Source organism: Molossus molossus, unplaced genomic scaffold (assembly GCF_014108415.1).
Source record: "Molossus molossus isolate mMolMol1 unplaced genomic scaffold, mMolMol1.p scaffold_m16_p_1, whole genome shotgun sequence".
Taxonomy (NCBI): Eukaryota; Metazoa; Chordata; class Mammalia; order Chiroptera; family Molossidae; genus Molossus; species Molossus molossus.
In genome coordinates this window covers 64,848,956-64,866,381 of record NW_023425344.1, presented here as the reverse complement: position 1 = coordinate 64,866,381, position 17,426 = coordinate 64,848,956, and the positions used below count along the sequence as shown (strand labels likewise).

Sequence of the window (17,426 nt, the reverse complement as noted above, 5' to 3'; positions counted from 1 at the left end):
TGATTTTTAGCTAACAGGGGCAAAGTAAAACAAAATGAAACTATATGAGTGAAATCTAGTAATGAAAAGCCAAAAATAGATGCCAGTTTGGGAATACATGCAATCATTTTCTAACGTTGGGTTTTAGGCAAGCTTGGTTTTAGAAATCCGAGAGTTAAGTCTCGAAAAAAGAGGAAAGAGTTGAAAAATTGCCCTGGCCGGTTAAAAAAAAAAGAGAGAGATGGAAAATAATAGTTTGAAGTCATGAGAATATGATTTGTATATAAACGTAGTGATTTATTTACAAGAATAGCATGACAGCACTTAGGAAGAGAGTATAAAAGAAAAATGTATATTCGAAACTGAGCCATCAAAACCCTTAAGAGAGAAGTTAGAATGCATTAGAAATCCGCCAAAGAACTCGAAAACAAGTGAATTGTGTATTCCTCAGAGGGTTATTTGGCCAAATGCTTAGCTGAGCACCGGCCTGTGCCAGGCGCCAATGCAGTCGCCAGGAAATGCGAAATCAGACGAATCAAGTGCTCCCAGCGATGTCTAATGCACTCAGTACCATCAAAATACTATTCGTCATTAACTAAGGAATTCTCTTTGTGGACTAAAGAGAAATAAATTTATTTCTTATAACACTGATCATTGTTTCTTACAGAACTCATCTACAAGGAAGTAATGAATTCAGAAGAGAAGACTAAAAATGGTGTCGTGAAGGGCCAGCCTTCTCCTTCAGGTACTCACTCTCAGTGAATAACCAGTGAACCCCAACTCGCGGTTTCTCGGGCCTGGAGCCGGATCGTGGCCGATAACCGCGTGCAGAGCAGAGGAGCACACATCACCTGACTATTTCCCCCACGCGAATTTAATTTTACTCCCCCCTCTTTTTTTTTTTTTAGTTAAAAGAGGCAAAATAAAAACATATAAATGTAGCTGTACTAATGAAAAGCCAAAAATGAATGCCAGTTTGGGGATAAATGGAATCAGTTTTTAATGTTGGGTTTTAGGGAAGGTTGGTGTTACAAATTCAAGAGGTGACTCTGGGAAAAAAGACGAAGGAAGAGTTGAAAAATTGATGGAAAGTAATAGTTTGAATTTCAGTGTGGCATTCATTCTGACTATTCAGGTTATGATGACCTAGCACAGGAGTTCTTTTATAACTTATTTTAAGATAATGGTGAATTTGAAGAAATGTTCGCATGGGCTGCTTAAAAGGTAACTGTTATTCATCCAAGTGTGGAGCCTAATGCCCTGTCCACCACCGCGTGCGGGCGGAGGCCTGGAACCCTCCAGCCTCACCTTCCTCATTCACGACAGCGTTTGAACTCTTCACAGGGAACACCTTTCGGTTTGTGATCTACAGAATCTAACACATTTGTCTACATATTTTGCTATCTAATGTGTTTTAGGATTACTTGAGATAATCAACTTACACTTATTAATGCTAATATGTTTTTTCTAAGATTTATGTTCGGAATGTTAAGAGAATGTAGAAAGAGTTCTAGAAAACGTAATGACTTATTCTCAGCCCATGCTGGGAAGAATGTAGGATGAAAACGATTCATTTAAAGAAAATGGATTTGGTTTTCTTCTATGACAAACAACTTTTTGCCAGGAATTTTCAGTTGTTTCAGGAAAAACAAAAAAAAGATATAATATGGATGAATGAATTTGTCATCCTTATACTACTTTGAACACTAGTTTGTGTCCACAACCACTATGCTGCCTAAATAGACACATTTCACTTATGATGTGTTTTTCTCACCTCTAGACTGGAATAAATATCCAATTCTTTCCTTTCCTCAAAGGAGGTTAAGGGAGTCATTGGGGTGTCTGCCTACCTTATTCATGCTTCTAGCATCCAGATTGCTGTTAAGTCTGAAGAAGTTGCGTTTAACTTATTTGCATGTTCTGTCTGCTGCTAATTAAGGAACCCAAAGACTGAATCCAATACCCTCAAGATGCCACCTGCTAAAGCAGAAAGACTCCTTGTCTTAGGAATTCCCATAACGGCCAGAACGTATTTTCCTATAATCTTTAAGCCAAATACCAGGGTCCAGTGAAGGATGGTCTTAGCATCTCAGGCTGGGACTGAACACTTTTAGCAGAGTCTCTTCTATTCATCTTAATTAAAGTCATAATTAATCCATCTCCTTTCCTTTTTTCCAAAGAGCTCAGATCATGCCACCCACTCTAGGACACCCCATTTTCTGTTGTTTTCTCTTCCATTTTCCCCTCAGCCCTGGTCAGGTCTCCACAACAGCTAATCTTTGAAGATGTAAAATCCAAAAATCTCTTTTTAATACTTGCACAAGACTTCTGCAAAAGTCTTCTGATTTCCACGATTCCTTTTATGTAAACCATACAGCTCAGGGAAGGCGAAATGGGACGGAGGATTGTACAGGTGAGATCAGTTAATCATTAAAGGGATGAAATCAGTGGTCTGCCAGAAGGAAGAAAGCTTTAAATATTTAGTAAATATTTAAATGTTTGTATACAATCAAAGCATAATTTTATAATCAGTAAAACCACAGTTCTTATGCAAAAAGAGAGGACATGTAGAAATTTCTTTTGACTCATTCATGAGGAAAACGGCAGAATGACAATGGCAGACCGATGAAGATATATGAAATCAGGATGTATGTAATCTGTGGGGTGCAGGGAAAGCTATAGGTTTGAGCCAGAATTCCCTTGAGCAGTGCTCTCCAATGGCTTTGCATCACTTACCATTTAAGCCCAGTAACCTCTTGCTGACACTGATGGCTCTCTGTAATATACCCCAGGTGTTTTTCACATGGCACCTTTTCTAGGGTGTTATATTCTTATATTACTAGGTTCCCGCCTTTAGGAATGCTGCCCGCTCTAAAGTGTTCTCTGATTAAATGCCACCTTGTCCCCAAATATTTTTCATATCTGTCTCAAAAGACTTTTCATAATAACCGCTCAAAATAGTATCTTTCTTTCTGATGGACATTACTAGTTTCTGTATTTTAAATATCTTTTTACCCCTAGTGATGATAAATTCACTGAGAAGAAAGACTGTATGCATTCATCTTTGTGTACCATGGCGTGCCTAAGTGCTGTGCCTTGCACATAATAGTAACTTGGTAAACATTTGTTAATTTGAAAATTGCTGCCCAGGTCCTCCCTCAGTGTGTTTCTTGGTGCTATTCCAAGGACAAAATTCAAGACAGCATCAGAGCTTTCATGCAGTTTGCAATTCAGTATGTTCTTGTGCCAGTAAATATTTATGCACCATATTAATCACCATGAAGATAAATGAGCAGAGAATCAAGTGTTGCTATTGACATTTGCTCATGCTTCCGATAAAGATTTGCTGCTGTCAGGTAGCTATTTGATTTACTCATTTTGGGCAATGTATGCTTCTAAATTTTTTTTTTTTTTTGCAGGCCTGTTTATAATGTGTTAATGATTAATTCTAAACTGTGTCATTGAGGCTCTGCCTACGTGTGAGAAGCCTGAACTACTTTTAACCATTTCGACTCCTTGTAACAATAATAAATTATCTACCTTATTCACATGCTCTAAATTATCATTATATAATTATTTTTTCATTTTGCTGACCTAACCAATTTATAGTAAAATGATTGTGGGTTCAGTCTTTTATGTCATGATTTTAAAGGAAAATATTCATTGTTTAATTGAGACATCGTATTTATACACACACACACACATATACATACATATATGTGCACACACATACATATATGATGTATATGTGAACAAATATATCCTATATAAATAGCTGTTATGAGAAGAATGACATTTTACACATAATGCAGAGCCGGAGGACAGCCCCCTCTCCCAGCTCCTGAGCCAGCTGTGCTTCTCTCTCCCAACTACGAGTGTGTTGACCTCACGTCGGAAGCTTGAAATCCACCATGCAGGGTCTAAGACATGGAAATTAGATTATTCTGGTCAGAATTTTTTTTAGCTCCGGAGAGCCATTACACTTTTATTGGCATGCCAGTGTGTGTGTGTGTGTGTGTGTGTGTGTGTGTGTGCGCGCGCGCGCGCGCGAGGTACATACATATGCAGTAAACTATGCTGGAAAGAGAAAGCAATTACTAAGAAAAACTTTTGAAATGTCAGCTTTTTTTTTTTTTTTGCATTATTTATGATTTGTTTGCATATCATATTTTATTTTGTAAATAGCTAGGGTGGAAACATAGGCTCCCTTAGTATTTACTCATGGGAACACTGGGAACTCGGCAGCAAGGGGATAAATTAAGGCAGTTTTTTATACCCAAAAACCATGTTTTAATGATGCTTTTACAATGTAAATAGGATGTTAAATATGCATTTGCAGAAAATACATAGGTTTGAAATTTGTTGATGGAATTGTCATATATCAATAAGAAATAAGTCTAAATTTCAGATATATTTTTAAATAAATAATTGTACTCCCTCTTGCAATCTGATTTCACTTGCATAGTGATTTATTTTTAAGAATAGCACAACTGCTTGCTCTCTGAATTGATTTGTAATGACTGCTGAGGCAATTTCAGTTCATGAATAGAAATTAATTTTCTTCTGAAAGCATTTGTCATGGAATGTTAGAGCTCGAACAAATATAAGAGGTCATCTAATCTAAAAACTCTGTCTGTTCACCACCCCATTCCACCTGAGAAATAAACCTCCCAGAAATAACAGTTACTCACCAAGGTATGGATGCTTACCATCAGGATGGGTAGGGATTTTTCAGAACCTCTAATTGAAGATAAAGCTCCCCAAGTGATTAAAATCTACACCCCCTCCTCCAACCATTTCACATGCTATGGGAGTCTGTTTTTCCAATTAGAGTCACTGTTCCAGTCCAATAATTTTATTTTCTCATTTAAAAATCTTAGCCCCAAACAAGTTGAGGCTCAATATCATGCAGAAAGAGAAAAAAGTATATTTCAGTGACTTTTTTTCCATTTTAGTATTTCTTATAATTCTTTGTGTTTACTGTGTGTGTGTGTGTGTGTGTGTGTGTGTGTGTGTGTGTGTAGGTCAGGAAAATATTTTCTTTAAAAATGCAGAGCAACATTTTTCTCTGAAATAATAGATACCTTTTGGCTAGATAACTTTCAGTTAAGAACTTTTCATTAGCATAAGTTACTTCTTTCCATAAAACCAAAATTTTCTCTTTCTGGTAAAGTTTAAAGTAGCTAGTATTCCTGATTTAAAACCCTATTAGTATTTCAATACTTTAAATACCATTTTTGTTGACAAAAAATTGTAATGCTTTACTGATAGCAATACATTTAAAGACACTTCTCTACTGGTTTCTCTGAAAACAGTACAGAAGAAAGGGATATTTATCACATTGCTGGGATAGCCTGGGCAAGTGGCATTATAATCAAATTCAATTCATTTTTGTTTAAGAGATTTTCATAAACTGTTTGGCAGTAAATTAACAATTGGAAGCCAAGGTCTTGTCTCTTCTATTGGTATTTGGTTTTATGTTCTACAAAGTTTATTTATTGCCTACATGAAAACAGTCTTAGAAGTATTATCCAGTAAGCCAGAATTGGCTACGATCAAGAGGCATTTATTATAGTGCAATACAAGAAGTCATACAGATTTTTTATGGAATAGTGGAGGACTGGTTAATATTTAACAACTATGTCTTTAAAAAATCAGAACTGATTATAGTATTTACCAATTTCTAGGGCGTACCAATTTTTTTTTAATTTTTTTTTTTTTTTATCCTCACCCGAGGACATTTTTCCATTTTTTTGTACAGATAGAGTGGGAGGGAGAGAGAGAGAGAGGGAAACATCGATGTGAAGGGACACATCGAGTGGCTGCCACCCGCACGACCAACCAGGGCCGGGGACAAACTGCAACCGAGGTACATGCCCTTAGCGGGAACCGAACCCGGGTCTCTCCGGACCGCAGGCGGATGCTCTAACCGCTGAGCCAAACCGGCCAGGGCTAGGGCGTACCAATTTTAAGCTACCAAATGTGACATCAATAAAGGCAGAAGTGTAAAGAGATGCTAATAATTGGCTTTCAAAAGTCCCCATGCCACTAGATAAAGTACATGGTTACCCAGCAGCAGCACTATATAGAAAGGAGTGTTCCCATACAAAAAGCAAGTGTCATGGGAATTTTGTAGAGGAAGCATTAGAAGAAAGGACCTCTCAAAGAATTTGTGCTATAAGAAATTAGGAACCCTAGAAGTACAGTTGATAAAGATTCTGAACTTTGAGTAATTGAACACTAATTATAATTCACATTCGATATGGGTAAAAGAAAGGGCAGGACCATTCCAACAGAGAAGATAAAGGTTACAGAGAGCCTGTTTATGAAAACAGAGAGAGAGAGAAGAAAGACAATGAAAAGAAAATAATTTCCCTTAGCCAAAAACAGTAGCAGTTTAACCAATAAATTTCATAGTCGGAAGAAGTTTGCTTTCTCTCACAGAACCTATGTAGATGAGTATACACAAACGAAACGAAACTTTTTGTCAAATTGAGTACTTATCCTGTGCTCAACAGTAGAGACTGAGGAAGAGAGGAGAAATGAAGTATAATGAAAAAGTAAAATAAAGCAAGGGAAACATAAGCATGAGGTCATGTAGCAAAACTAATATAATAATGGGATGACTTATAGAGCATAGAACTGAGAAAGTTCAAAAGTGTTGAAAACATGCTGCGTATTAAAACAGGTGCAGGAGGAGCGCTGTGTGCTCTCTGAGCGTTACCTGCAGCGTGATCCCTTGTGCATGAAGAATTTATTAAAAGCTACTTTGGTTCTTGCTGCCTTCATTCAATATTATTTATAGATGTAAATTTGTGGGGGGTTTTTTTCTAAGAAAATTTTCCCAAGGTTCTTTGTATAATTTCTCTAGCTGCCATTGTTGTGGGCTTGTGTTTATGTGTAAACATCACCTTGTATTCTTATCAAGGAGCCTTATCTCAGTTAAGTCATATCAAACCTTTGTTTGAGTCAGTACTCAGCTTTAACTGTGACAGTTAGAACAGGCCCACATCATCAGCAACTTTTGGTTAAGGAGAAAAGCCCATCTCAAGAGAAGACCAGGACTATTATGCAGAGATATTTTAAAATACTTTTTGGTTTGCCTTATTATGAGACTTCATATTAAAACTTCCAAATCACTTATTTTGTCATGGTTTAAATAAAGCACACTAGCAAACATCTTCTTGGTTACATGGGTGTTTTAGTGAATAATTATAATATTCATGAGATGTATATGTCATCTTTGGCCTATTTAGTTTCCAGTCCACTGATACTGAAGCTTCCTTTTCATTAAATCAGTTGTATTTCTATCTACTAGCATTGAATAGAAAACAATTCCATTTATAATAGCATCAAAAAGAATAAAATACTTAAGAATAAATTTAACAAAAGAAGTGCAAGTTTTTACTCTGAAAAATATAAAACATTGTTGAAAGAAATTAAAGATATAAATAAAGACATGTCATTGTTCATTGATTAAAAGATGTAATATTGTTAGGTGAAAATACTGTCCAAATTGATCTGTAGATTAAGCACAATACCTATCAAAATCACAGCTTCCTTTTTTGCAGAAATTGACGATCTCTTTTTAAAAAAAATATTTTTATTGACTTTTTAGAATGAGAGGAAGAGAGAGAGAGAAAAACATCAATGTGAGATAGAAATATCGATCGGCTGCCTTTTGCACACTCCCTACTGGGGATCAAGCCTGCAACCCAGGCATGTGCCCTCACTGGGAACTGAACCGGGACCTCTCAGTCCATGGGACACCACTCAATCCACTGAGCCACACTGGCTGGGTGATAATCTGTTTTTAAAATTCCGTGCATGGGACCCAGAACAGCCTAAATGATCTCAAAAAAGAACACAGTTGGATGCTTTACGCCTCCTGATATCAAAATTGCAGTATTCAAGACTGTGTGGTATTTGCATGAGATACACATATAGTTAGGTCAATGAGATAGAATTGAGAGTCCAGAAATTCTTACATTTATGGTCAATTGATTTTTAACAAGGATATGAAGACAATTTCATAGACAAGAAATAGTCTTTTCAATAAATGGTGCTAGACAACTAGCTGGCCCTATACAAAAAAAAAAAAAAAAAAAAAAAGAACTAAAAATGGATCATAGACTTAAGTGTAAGAGTTAAAATATAAGAGTGAGAAAATATAGGAGCAAATCTTTATGATCTTGGGTCAGGAAATGTTTTCATTTTCTTTCAGGCATGGCTAAAAGCTCACCTAACAAAAGGAAAGGATAGATAAATCCAGCTTCATCAAAATGAAACACACCTGTGCTTCAAAGGACACCATCAAGAAAGTGAAAAATATTATACGATAAGGGACTTTTATTCAGAATATATAAAGACTTTTACAGCTCAGTAATAAAAAGAAAATAACAATTTTTAAAAAGCCAAAGGATCTAAATAAATATTTCTGCAAAGAAGATACACAAATGGGTAACAAGCACATGAAAAGATGCTCAACATCATTAGCTGTTAGGCAAAGGCAGACCAAACCACAGTGAGACACCATTTTGCATACACTTGGATGGCTATAATAAAAAAGACAGAGAGTAAGTATTGACAAGGGCAGGGAGAAATCGGAGCCCTCGCACACTGCTGGTGGGAATGTAAACTGGTACAGCCACTTTGAAAAGCAGTTTAGCAGTTCCTCACATATTAAACAGAGTTACACTATTCCAAGCTTAGGAATAAGACCTGTACATGAATGTTTCTAACAACATTATTCATAGCCCAAAACTAGAAACAACCTAAATTATCTATCAAGTGCCCATTAGCTAAAAAATGAACAAACGTGATGTATTCATACGATGGAATATTATTTGGCCATAAAAAGATTGACGTACTGATGCATGCATGCTACAGCATCAATGAACCTTGAAAACATTATGCTAAGTGAAAGAAGCCAGTCACAAACGATCACACAGTGTATGATTCCATTTATATGCTATACCTAGAATAGGCAGTTTTAGAAAGACAGAAAGTAGGTTCAGTAGTGCCTTGGGCTAGGGGGTAAATAGGAAAGAGAATACAGAGTTTTCTTTTGGAATGGTGCAAACACTACAAAATTGATTGTGATGATAGTTGCGCAACTTTGTGAATATCCCCAAAACCACTGAATTGAACAAATTTGTGGATTATATCTCAATAAAGCTATTACAAAAAGGTCAATGTTTTGTATTTCAAGTTAAAACTAAATCTAAACTGTAGCACCATGATTCAAAAGCCATCCAAGGGATCAATGGACAGTAAGACCAGAGCAATCTCTCTGTCAGCCCACAACTGATGGAGTCTTTCTTAGAGTTCTGTGTCTAGTTTTAATATCTATCCTTTAATAAGGATGTGGAAAAATTGGAGACAGTTCTGACAAGTACATTATAGTGATGCAAATTATTAGAGGCTGAAGCTTATGAAAGAACATGAGGATGTTAGTATAATTTAATCCAGAATCAGGGGGAAAACACAGCTGGGCATTTGGGAGACGTAAAGGAATCAAGGGTTGTCTGCTAGTATGTGAAATGTAGTCAATGTCACGAGAGGAAATGAACTAACTCTGCACCATGTCTTTAAGGGATATAATTAAGTATAGTTTGAGTAAATTGAAACCAGATAACTGCATTACACAATGTTCTGATAATGAGAGTAATTATTTATAAGAGAGTTTAAAAAAATCTAAAGACATTTAACATTGGCAGGTATTGATACTTCTAAGGATTTAAAGAACATGAAAAGTATATAAACCATTCTTCATATAGAAATATCATGTTACAAAAGAATATATATTAAATAATTGCAATTAAAGAAAGTTCCTAGCAAAAAGACAATAAAGAAATACCAAGTTTAATAGTTCCTATCATTAAAATGATGATCAGTGCATATTATCGTTTTTCTGTGTTTTTTCACATTTTCCATAATTTACTGTGTGTGTGTGTGTGTGTGTTGTGTACATATATTCAACAAATAAAATTTTAAATACATATAGAATGCATATAATCTGTCTTGGTTTAGGTGTATGGGTCCTCTCCAGATACTTTCACAATTTTAATCACAATTGTTCTACAATCAGGAAATGTCTACTCCAGGAACAAACAGATGGTATTACCTTCTCCAGTTCATTAGACTCTATTTTTTTCTGATTTACTAGATTTAAGTGATAATACTACTGTAACCTATTTTGGATTTTTATTTTGATTTTTACCAAATGTATCTAGCACATTTTATTTGCTCAAATAAGATACACTTTTCACGACAATTCTTCATTTCTTATTTTATTAGATGATTAGATGCGGGTGTTTTAAATAGCAAACCATTTCACAAAGTGTATGTTGGGTCACTCATATTGCTTCCGTATAAAGAATATATAAAGAGAAAAAGTGAATCAACTCTTTTCAGGGTGCTATGGTTTAATTATATCTTGTAATGCCTCTGGTTCATCTTTCCTTTGTAGTTCTCTTTTTTTTTTTTTTTTTTTTATCCTCACCCGAGGACATTTTTTTTGATATTTGGTTCAGATAGAGTGAGAGGGAGAGAGAGAGAGAGAAACATCAATGTGAAAGCGACACATCGAGTGGCTGCCACCCACACGACCCAACCAGGGCTGGGGACAAACTGCAATCAAGGTACATGCCCTTAGCGGGAACCGAACCCTGGTCTCTCCGGACCGCAGGCCGACGCTCTAACCGCTGAGCCAAACCGGCCAGGGCGTAGTTCTCAAAGTTATAGCTCAGCAAGTATTTACTGAGAGATTACCATGAGCAATTTTCTTCTTGGAGATTCAAAATCATGAGATTCCTACATAGCAGATAAATAAGAGAATTTTTGCAAATTATTCTACGTTAATAATTCAGAGTTCTTTTTTGTAGATTCCCAGGCGAGCAAGGTTGCAGGAAAGTAAACACACAGTCAGAAGTGTGCTCTGGCTTCCTCTGTTATTTTTTCCCTTCGGTCTATCGTAGTTTTCATCAAGAGTCCTACTTGGCTTTTCTATATGGATTTTAAATTTGATGTCCTGTTAATGACTATATAATAATATTTACTTAACATACCTTCCTTTCTCTAGAGCTGTAGTTCTCCAGCAATTCAGATTTCTGTGTTTCACCTCAGCCCACATTTCTGGGATAGGACCCTGACATGTGTTTGTTTTAAAAGCTTCCTGCAATAAAAACATCTAGGTTCAGCCCTGACCGGTTTGGCTCCGCGGTTAGAGCATCAGCCTGTGGTCCAGGGAGACCCGGGTTCGGTTCCCGCTAAGGGCCCTGGTGGGGTCATGTGGGTGGCAACCAGTAGATGTGTCCCTTTCACGTCGATGTTTCTCTCTCTCTCTCTCCCTCCCACACTATCGGAACAAAATATTGGGGGGAAAAAAATGTCCTCGGGTGAGGATTAAAAAGAACATCTAGCCCTGGCCGGTTTGGCTCAGCGGTTAGAGCGCCCGCCTGCGGTCCGGAGAGACCCGGTTCGGTTCCCGCTAAGGGCATGTACCTTGGTTGCAGTTTGTCCCCGGCCCTAGTTGGTCGTGCGGATGGCAGCCACTCGATGTGTCCCTTTCACATCGATGTTTCTCACTCTCTCTCTTCCTCTCTCTCCCTCCCACTCTGTCTGTACAAAAAATGGAAAAATGTCCTCGGGTGAGGATAAAAAAATAAAATAAAAAAATAAAAAGAACATCTAGGTTCAGATCTAGGCTCTGATCATTACATGACAAGGCTTTGCTTACCTGCCCCTCCGTAGAACAGCTGTCTTCAACCCTTGACTGCACAGTCCTGGGAAGTTTTTAAAAAGGAAAATGCCTTGGCTCCATCCAAGGCCAATTATATTACTGTATTGGAGGTGTGGGGAATGACGAGGGTTTTTGGTGCTTTTTCTTTTTTCTTTTAAATGCATTACACTTAAAAGGTAAAGTGATTTCTAAGGTAAAGTGAGATTTGCTAACTACCGCCCTAGTCTGTGAGTAACCTGTGGCCAGGACTCTGCGTTGTCATGTCTTCATTTTCACCATCTAATATGGTGCCTTGTATTAGTTTTCCTATGAGGGCTTGTCAAATGAATGATGGACTAGCTGTCCCCTATTATATCTGCCCAGGCCTGCATCCTGAGTGACATTGAGTCTAGTTCCAGATTTAGTCATGTTGGTCTTCATTTTCTTAGCACAGGTGCAGCAGTGAACAGCAGTGAGAGTCTCCCTCCATCCTCGTCCGTCAACGACATCTCCTCCATGTCCACCGACCAGACCCTGGCATCCGACACTGACAGCAGCCTGGAAGCCTCGGCCGGACCCCTGGGTTGTTGCAGGTGACTAGCCGCCTGCCTGCGAAACCCAGCGTTCTTCAGGAGATGATGTGATAGAACACACACACCCACACGCACAGACCCTCACCCACACGCACAAGTGCAGACACGCAACGACAAGAAAATTGCAAGGGAGGGAATCCAAGCCTAAAGTCGAAACAAATCTTTCAGCCTGCTTCTTGTCCAGAATTCTATACTGTAGCTAAGCCAAATGTATATTTAACTTCTAGTTGCTCTTGCTTTGGTCTTCTTCCAATGATGCTTACTACAGAAAGCAAATCAAACACAATTAGAGGAGCCTTTTCCATAAAGTGTAACTTGAATGGCTGCAAAACCAGCGACCTGTTCCTGCCCTTTCAAATGGCATGACAAGGCGTGCAGTGGCCCCATCCAGCATGTGTGTGTCTCTATCTTGCATCTACCTGCTCCTTTCGGCCTAGTCAGATGGATGTAGATACAGATCCGCATGTGTCTGTATTCACACAGCACTTACTTAGAGATGCTCCTGTCAGTGTCCTCGGAGCTCTACCAAGACGTCATGCACTGGGGTACCACATGGTCCATTTCATGTGATCTATTACCGACATAAACCCATCTGTAATATAATACCAATATATAAGCTGTTTAGTTTGTTAATTGATTAAGCTGTATGTCTTATAAGAAAACATGTAAAGGGGAGACGTGTGGGGGGAGTGAGCTCTCTCGGACCCTTGAGGATGTAGTTTTCCAAATTTGAACTGATTAAATGGCACCTGTATACCAATTTGTAGAAAGAACATATGTGATGCTTATGTACATTGTTGGAGCGGGAGGGGGGTAACAGTGTCCAGGCACTAAATCGTTTGGCCTTTCAAAGGAAGGTGAGAATCACAGCTGAGGGTCTTGTCCCTGACAATGTAGGATTGACTAGGGCAGTGTTGCAGTATGAAGACCTAGAGGAGATTATTGCCCAGATATGAGGAGACTCCAACATCAATATTTTAGAGAGTAGACCCCATCTGCCATTCACAAATTATAAGTCACACCTGGACAGAGCGTGGCAGGCAGCGAGGCAGGGGTGTTGTGCACATGTCTGATCACAGAGTCACGCCCTGGGCCGGGCAGGCCTCCATGTGCTGTCCCTCTGCAAATGTGCCCAGTTAGACCATCTTCACACTGTAGATCGTGTCTTCCGTGAGTGTGTTACTTCCCAGGTTTATACTTTGTCAAGGTTCTACTTTGAAAAGAAATATTACTTTCCTCTCCTGGAGTTTAAAAATAATAACAGTTACATAAAAAAACAAAAACAAACAGACAAAAAACCCAAAGCACAGGGTGATCCTCAGGTTAGCATTGGAAAACATTTCCACCGACGTTATTATTTCTAAGGAGTTTCCCTGATTCCTTAATATGGCTGATGTTTCATTTTTTACTTATTTTCATTGACTTGAACCATCCACGAAGGGCTGCTAATTCGAGTTTAGTACCGCAGTTGACATGAGAGCAATAACTCCACACACAAGTTACTGCTGCTAAACAGCTTTAGCTAGCAATATGAGTTTGTCTTAAAACCATGAAGCATTTATGTCAGTGTTCAGCAGAATCACTCGAGTGTAGCTCACATACAATCAAAGTGCTTCCTGAGCGCCTAAGGAAGCATCTTGGTGACCCGCAAGGCAGGACCAGGGCAACTTCTCAGCAATACCGGAGACTGGGTGGAGGCACCCCTCACATTTTGCTGCTTACCAATGTGCTGATATTTCACCTGACAAAGAGATGGGACACATGAACTAGACGGGGGATGGGAGCGATATGGCCAGCAAATGGGACCTCTTCAGAACTAGAGCAAACAAGAATGCCAGTGCTCGGAAAGCCGCCTTAAACACAAGAAGGAAGCATTGTCTCTTTTCAAGCGAGAGAGTCACCCCTCCATCACCACGTGAGCAATGCTGCTATTGGTGGGATTTTTCAGACGGTAGGAGTCATCGCAGGAGGTCATTTGTTTAAAATGGGGAGAAAAATACATTGGACTTTGCAGCTTCTCTCTAGAATAAGAGTAGCCCGGCTTCTCTGTCTTGCTGCCATTGTTTTTGGTTAATATTGCAGACAACCTGATTTTTAAAAAGCTCTCTCATTTTTCCTTCTGTCACAATCCCCCACCCCCACCCCCAACGATTTAAAAAAATCCCAAACTTTTTCTTCTTGGGACCCATGAGTCTTCACTTCCTCCTGTGTTCTTCCCTTGCTTCCCCTGTGGCCTCTTCTCCCGACTTCCCAGCACCCGCGGTTACGTGCAGAGAGTAAGCAATTCTGAAAGAGGGTGACTTGTGAGGGGAGTTTCATCAGCTACAAAATGACATCAAAAGACAGAAGGAGATCTCTAGCCAGCATCTTAGAAGTGCTTGGCAGTTAGACGATCTCTTATGTGTGCAGAAGTGGTGATTTTTTTTTGCTCAGATTAAACCAGGCAAGAACTAGGTACTGTCCCTCCTCTGCTGTTACTACCTCCCCTAAACTCTACTATCTGATCCCCCTGTTGTCCGGCTCTTAGGAGCCGATTGCCTTCAGCCTGATCTCCCTTATGGACAAACAAGCATGGATGAAATCCCTCAGATTGAAGTGTCTTGTCCAAGCAGAACTAAGAGTTTGGCTTCCTGACTGCTTCCAGGATTAATTTTACTGTCGTCAAAGCAAGAAAGGTGGTGTGACAACAAAGATAATTATTTCAAAAGCCCACCAGCCCTTCATGATCTCGGGTCTACTTTATTATAATATTTTCAGGAGGTGGTTATGTTGTTCTCAAATTTACAAAATATATTATGTTCCGCATTAAGACTTTTTTCCCCTTAAAAATTTTTTTCCTATATAGTCACCTGTAACTTCCAAAGGACTCTCTTGCTTCTTAGCCAGGGAAAGTCACGTGGACTATGTCCCTGCAGAAAGTGAAGGTGCTTCCTGTGGGTGGGGCTCACTCCCCAACGTATGGCTGGCACTCTGCCAGAACTAGCCCCTGTCACTTCCTGCAGGGTGCTGGCTTTGCAGCGACCCTTTGTGACATGCTTTGCTGTGTTTTGTAGGAAGGATGGCTGTGTGCCCACCTGCAGGAGGGATTCAGTTGTTGGGAGAGTTTGACAAAATCCACAACCACACTGATATTTTTATATGAATTTTGTGAGTCAGTCTGTTCATTTTTTTAAAAAAGATATGTTGGCCTTACAACCAGATTTCTTCTTGCAGGATAAGAACTGATAGTGATCTCACCTCTTCAAGAATCTGATGACTGAGCTTTGTGGGAACATAGGCCACGAGTAGACCCGGGCCTGGACCAGTTCCTTCCGACTGGAGTGAGCTATTTCATTGAGGGCCGAGGGGCAGGATTGTTTTCCTCAGTCTCATATCAGTATCAGAAAAATATGACCTAAGGATCCTGAAACAGCTTAATGGTAAATCAGAAAATACGCCCTGACAAATGGAATAAACAAAAATACATAAATCTTTTTATGACCTGGTTGGGTGGAAGCAAAACTCACTTTAAAATTTTAGTCACTGCAAAATCTAAACTGTACAAAACCCATTTCTTTTTTATTATTTTAACATATGACAATCTAAATCTTGAAAGCAGTGCATTCTATAAGAATGTTATCATCCAGCTTTGCTGAAAAAGCTATCTTGGACAGCTCAGAGAAATAAATAAAATTGATCTAAGAATCTGTGGACCCAACCACTTTGGGTCTAAAGATAAATTCCTCCCCCCTCTCACAATCCTCCCCCACTCCCGTGCCCCACCCCACATTTTAATTGTGAGAATCCAACGTTTCCCATGGATATTAAACCATCAGGAAAACTCCTTCCTGTAAAAACAACGAACAAGTTATAATGTAAATAGTTATATTAGTTATTTTCCATGTGATTAAGATATAAGATTTGACTTTATTCTTTCTTTTGGCACTTAGTCCATTTACTGTCTGAAATGGTTTACTTTAACCCATTTCCTTGGTCAGTCAAGCTGGAATGGAAGACCTCTGTTTATACATGGACTTCTGTACATCTAACTTTTCATTCTGTGGGACAAATGGCCAGTATATCCTAATAGAAACAAGTCTCCCAACCTTTATGTAGCTTTCTACTCTTCACCTTGCCATGTCTATCTCGCAACAAGACCCAACTTGCACCTGCTTGTTGTCTGCATGATTGGACTCCCCAGACTATTGCCAATGACAAGGACTGTCCTGTGTCAGTGTTGATCAAATGGACGTCGAGCACCCACACAGTCACACGTCTCACCCTTCCAGCTCTAGATCAAGCTTGGAGGCAAAACAAGGCACATCCAGTTTCTTTGCAAGGTCTTAATGGTGAGAACTAAAAGTTAGCCTCATGGATCAAATGAGATCTCAGTGATGTTTAATATGGGTTTGAAATTATTTAATTCATTTCTGTGTTCTTTCTCAGTCTCTTTTTTATTTCTACATTTTTCCCCCCATGTTCTCAAAATGTTGGTGGAACAAGAGGGCAAATGGGGGAGTACTTTGGCTTTTGGGACTCTTTGTAGGTGGATACTGAGTTAATATATTGTGATTTCTGTTTCTTACGAATTATTAAAAACCACAGCAAATCTGCTGCTCTTAACATAAAACCAAATCTATACTCAGCCTTTGTTGGAGTTTGCTGTTGTCAGTGGCTGTCGTTCTGCCTGTTGTCTTGGTTTTCATGTCTTGAAGCATCTCACATGGTTTCCTAGCGTGGTCCAACTCTGCCGGGAATAAAGAAGAAATGACCTACTTTCTCACTATGGGTAATGTGTGTGTGGTGTGTATGTGACCATGTAGAAGGTTGTGTTTTCATATGAGATTTGTTTCTTCTCAAAATGACCTTCATTTTGGTTTGGGAATATTAATTGTGTATCTGCAATTCAGTAAGTTTCCTTAAATGTATAAAATCAGTGACGGGAGAAAAATTATTTTCTGGGAGCATTAGAGGTGAGTAGAATAGGCTTAAATATCCTCAGTTATTTTATCAGAATTTCTAATCAGTTTAATTACTACCCAACAGAGAAGGCAAAATGTTTCCTTTTCCATATAGTAGCCAACTTACTATCTCAAACTCCTTGGTGAATTAAAATTTTGTGGTTTGATAAGGAGGTCACTGAGCCTGTGTTA

The 17,426-nt window shown here is 38.8% G+C and overlaps 1 protein-coding gene across 5 annotated transcripts in view; it reads left to right on the top strand.

Annotated features, from left to right (window-relative positions):
- MAPK10 (mitogen-activated protein kinase 10) overlaps positions 1-13,250 on the top strand; it is a 302,211-nt gene extending 288,961 nt beyond the window's left edge. For 3 of the 5 annotated variants that reach the window (XM_036279760.1, XM_036279770.1, XM_036279766.1), the window contains exons 13-14: positions 647-724; positions 12,156-13,054. In XM_036279760.1, coding sequence (XP_036135653.1) covers positions 647-724; positions 12,156-12,298 — 221 coding nt within the window. In that variant the 3' untranslated portion in view covers positions 12,299-13,054. Of the gene's footprint in view, positions 1-646; positions 725-12,150 lie in introns of all 5 variants that reach the window. The other 2 variants (XM_036279780.1, XM_036279773.1) reach the window with 2 other exon arrangements.
- Positions 13,251-17,426: the final 4,176 nt, after the last annotated feature.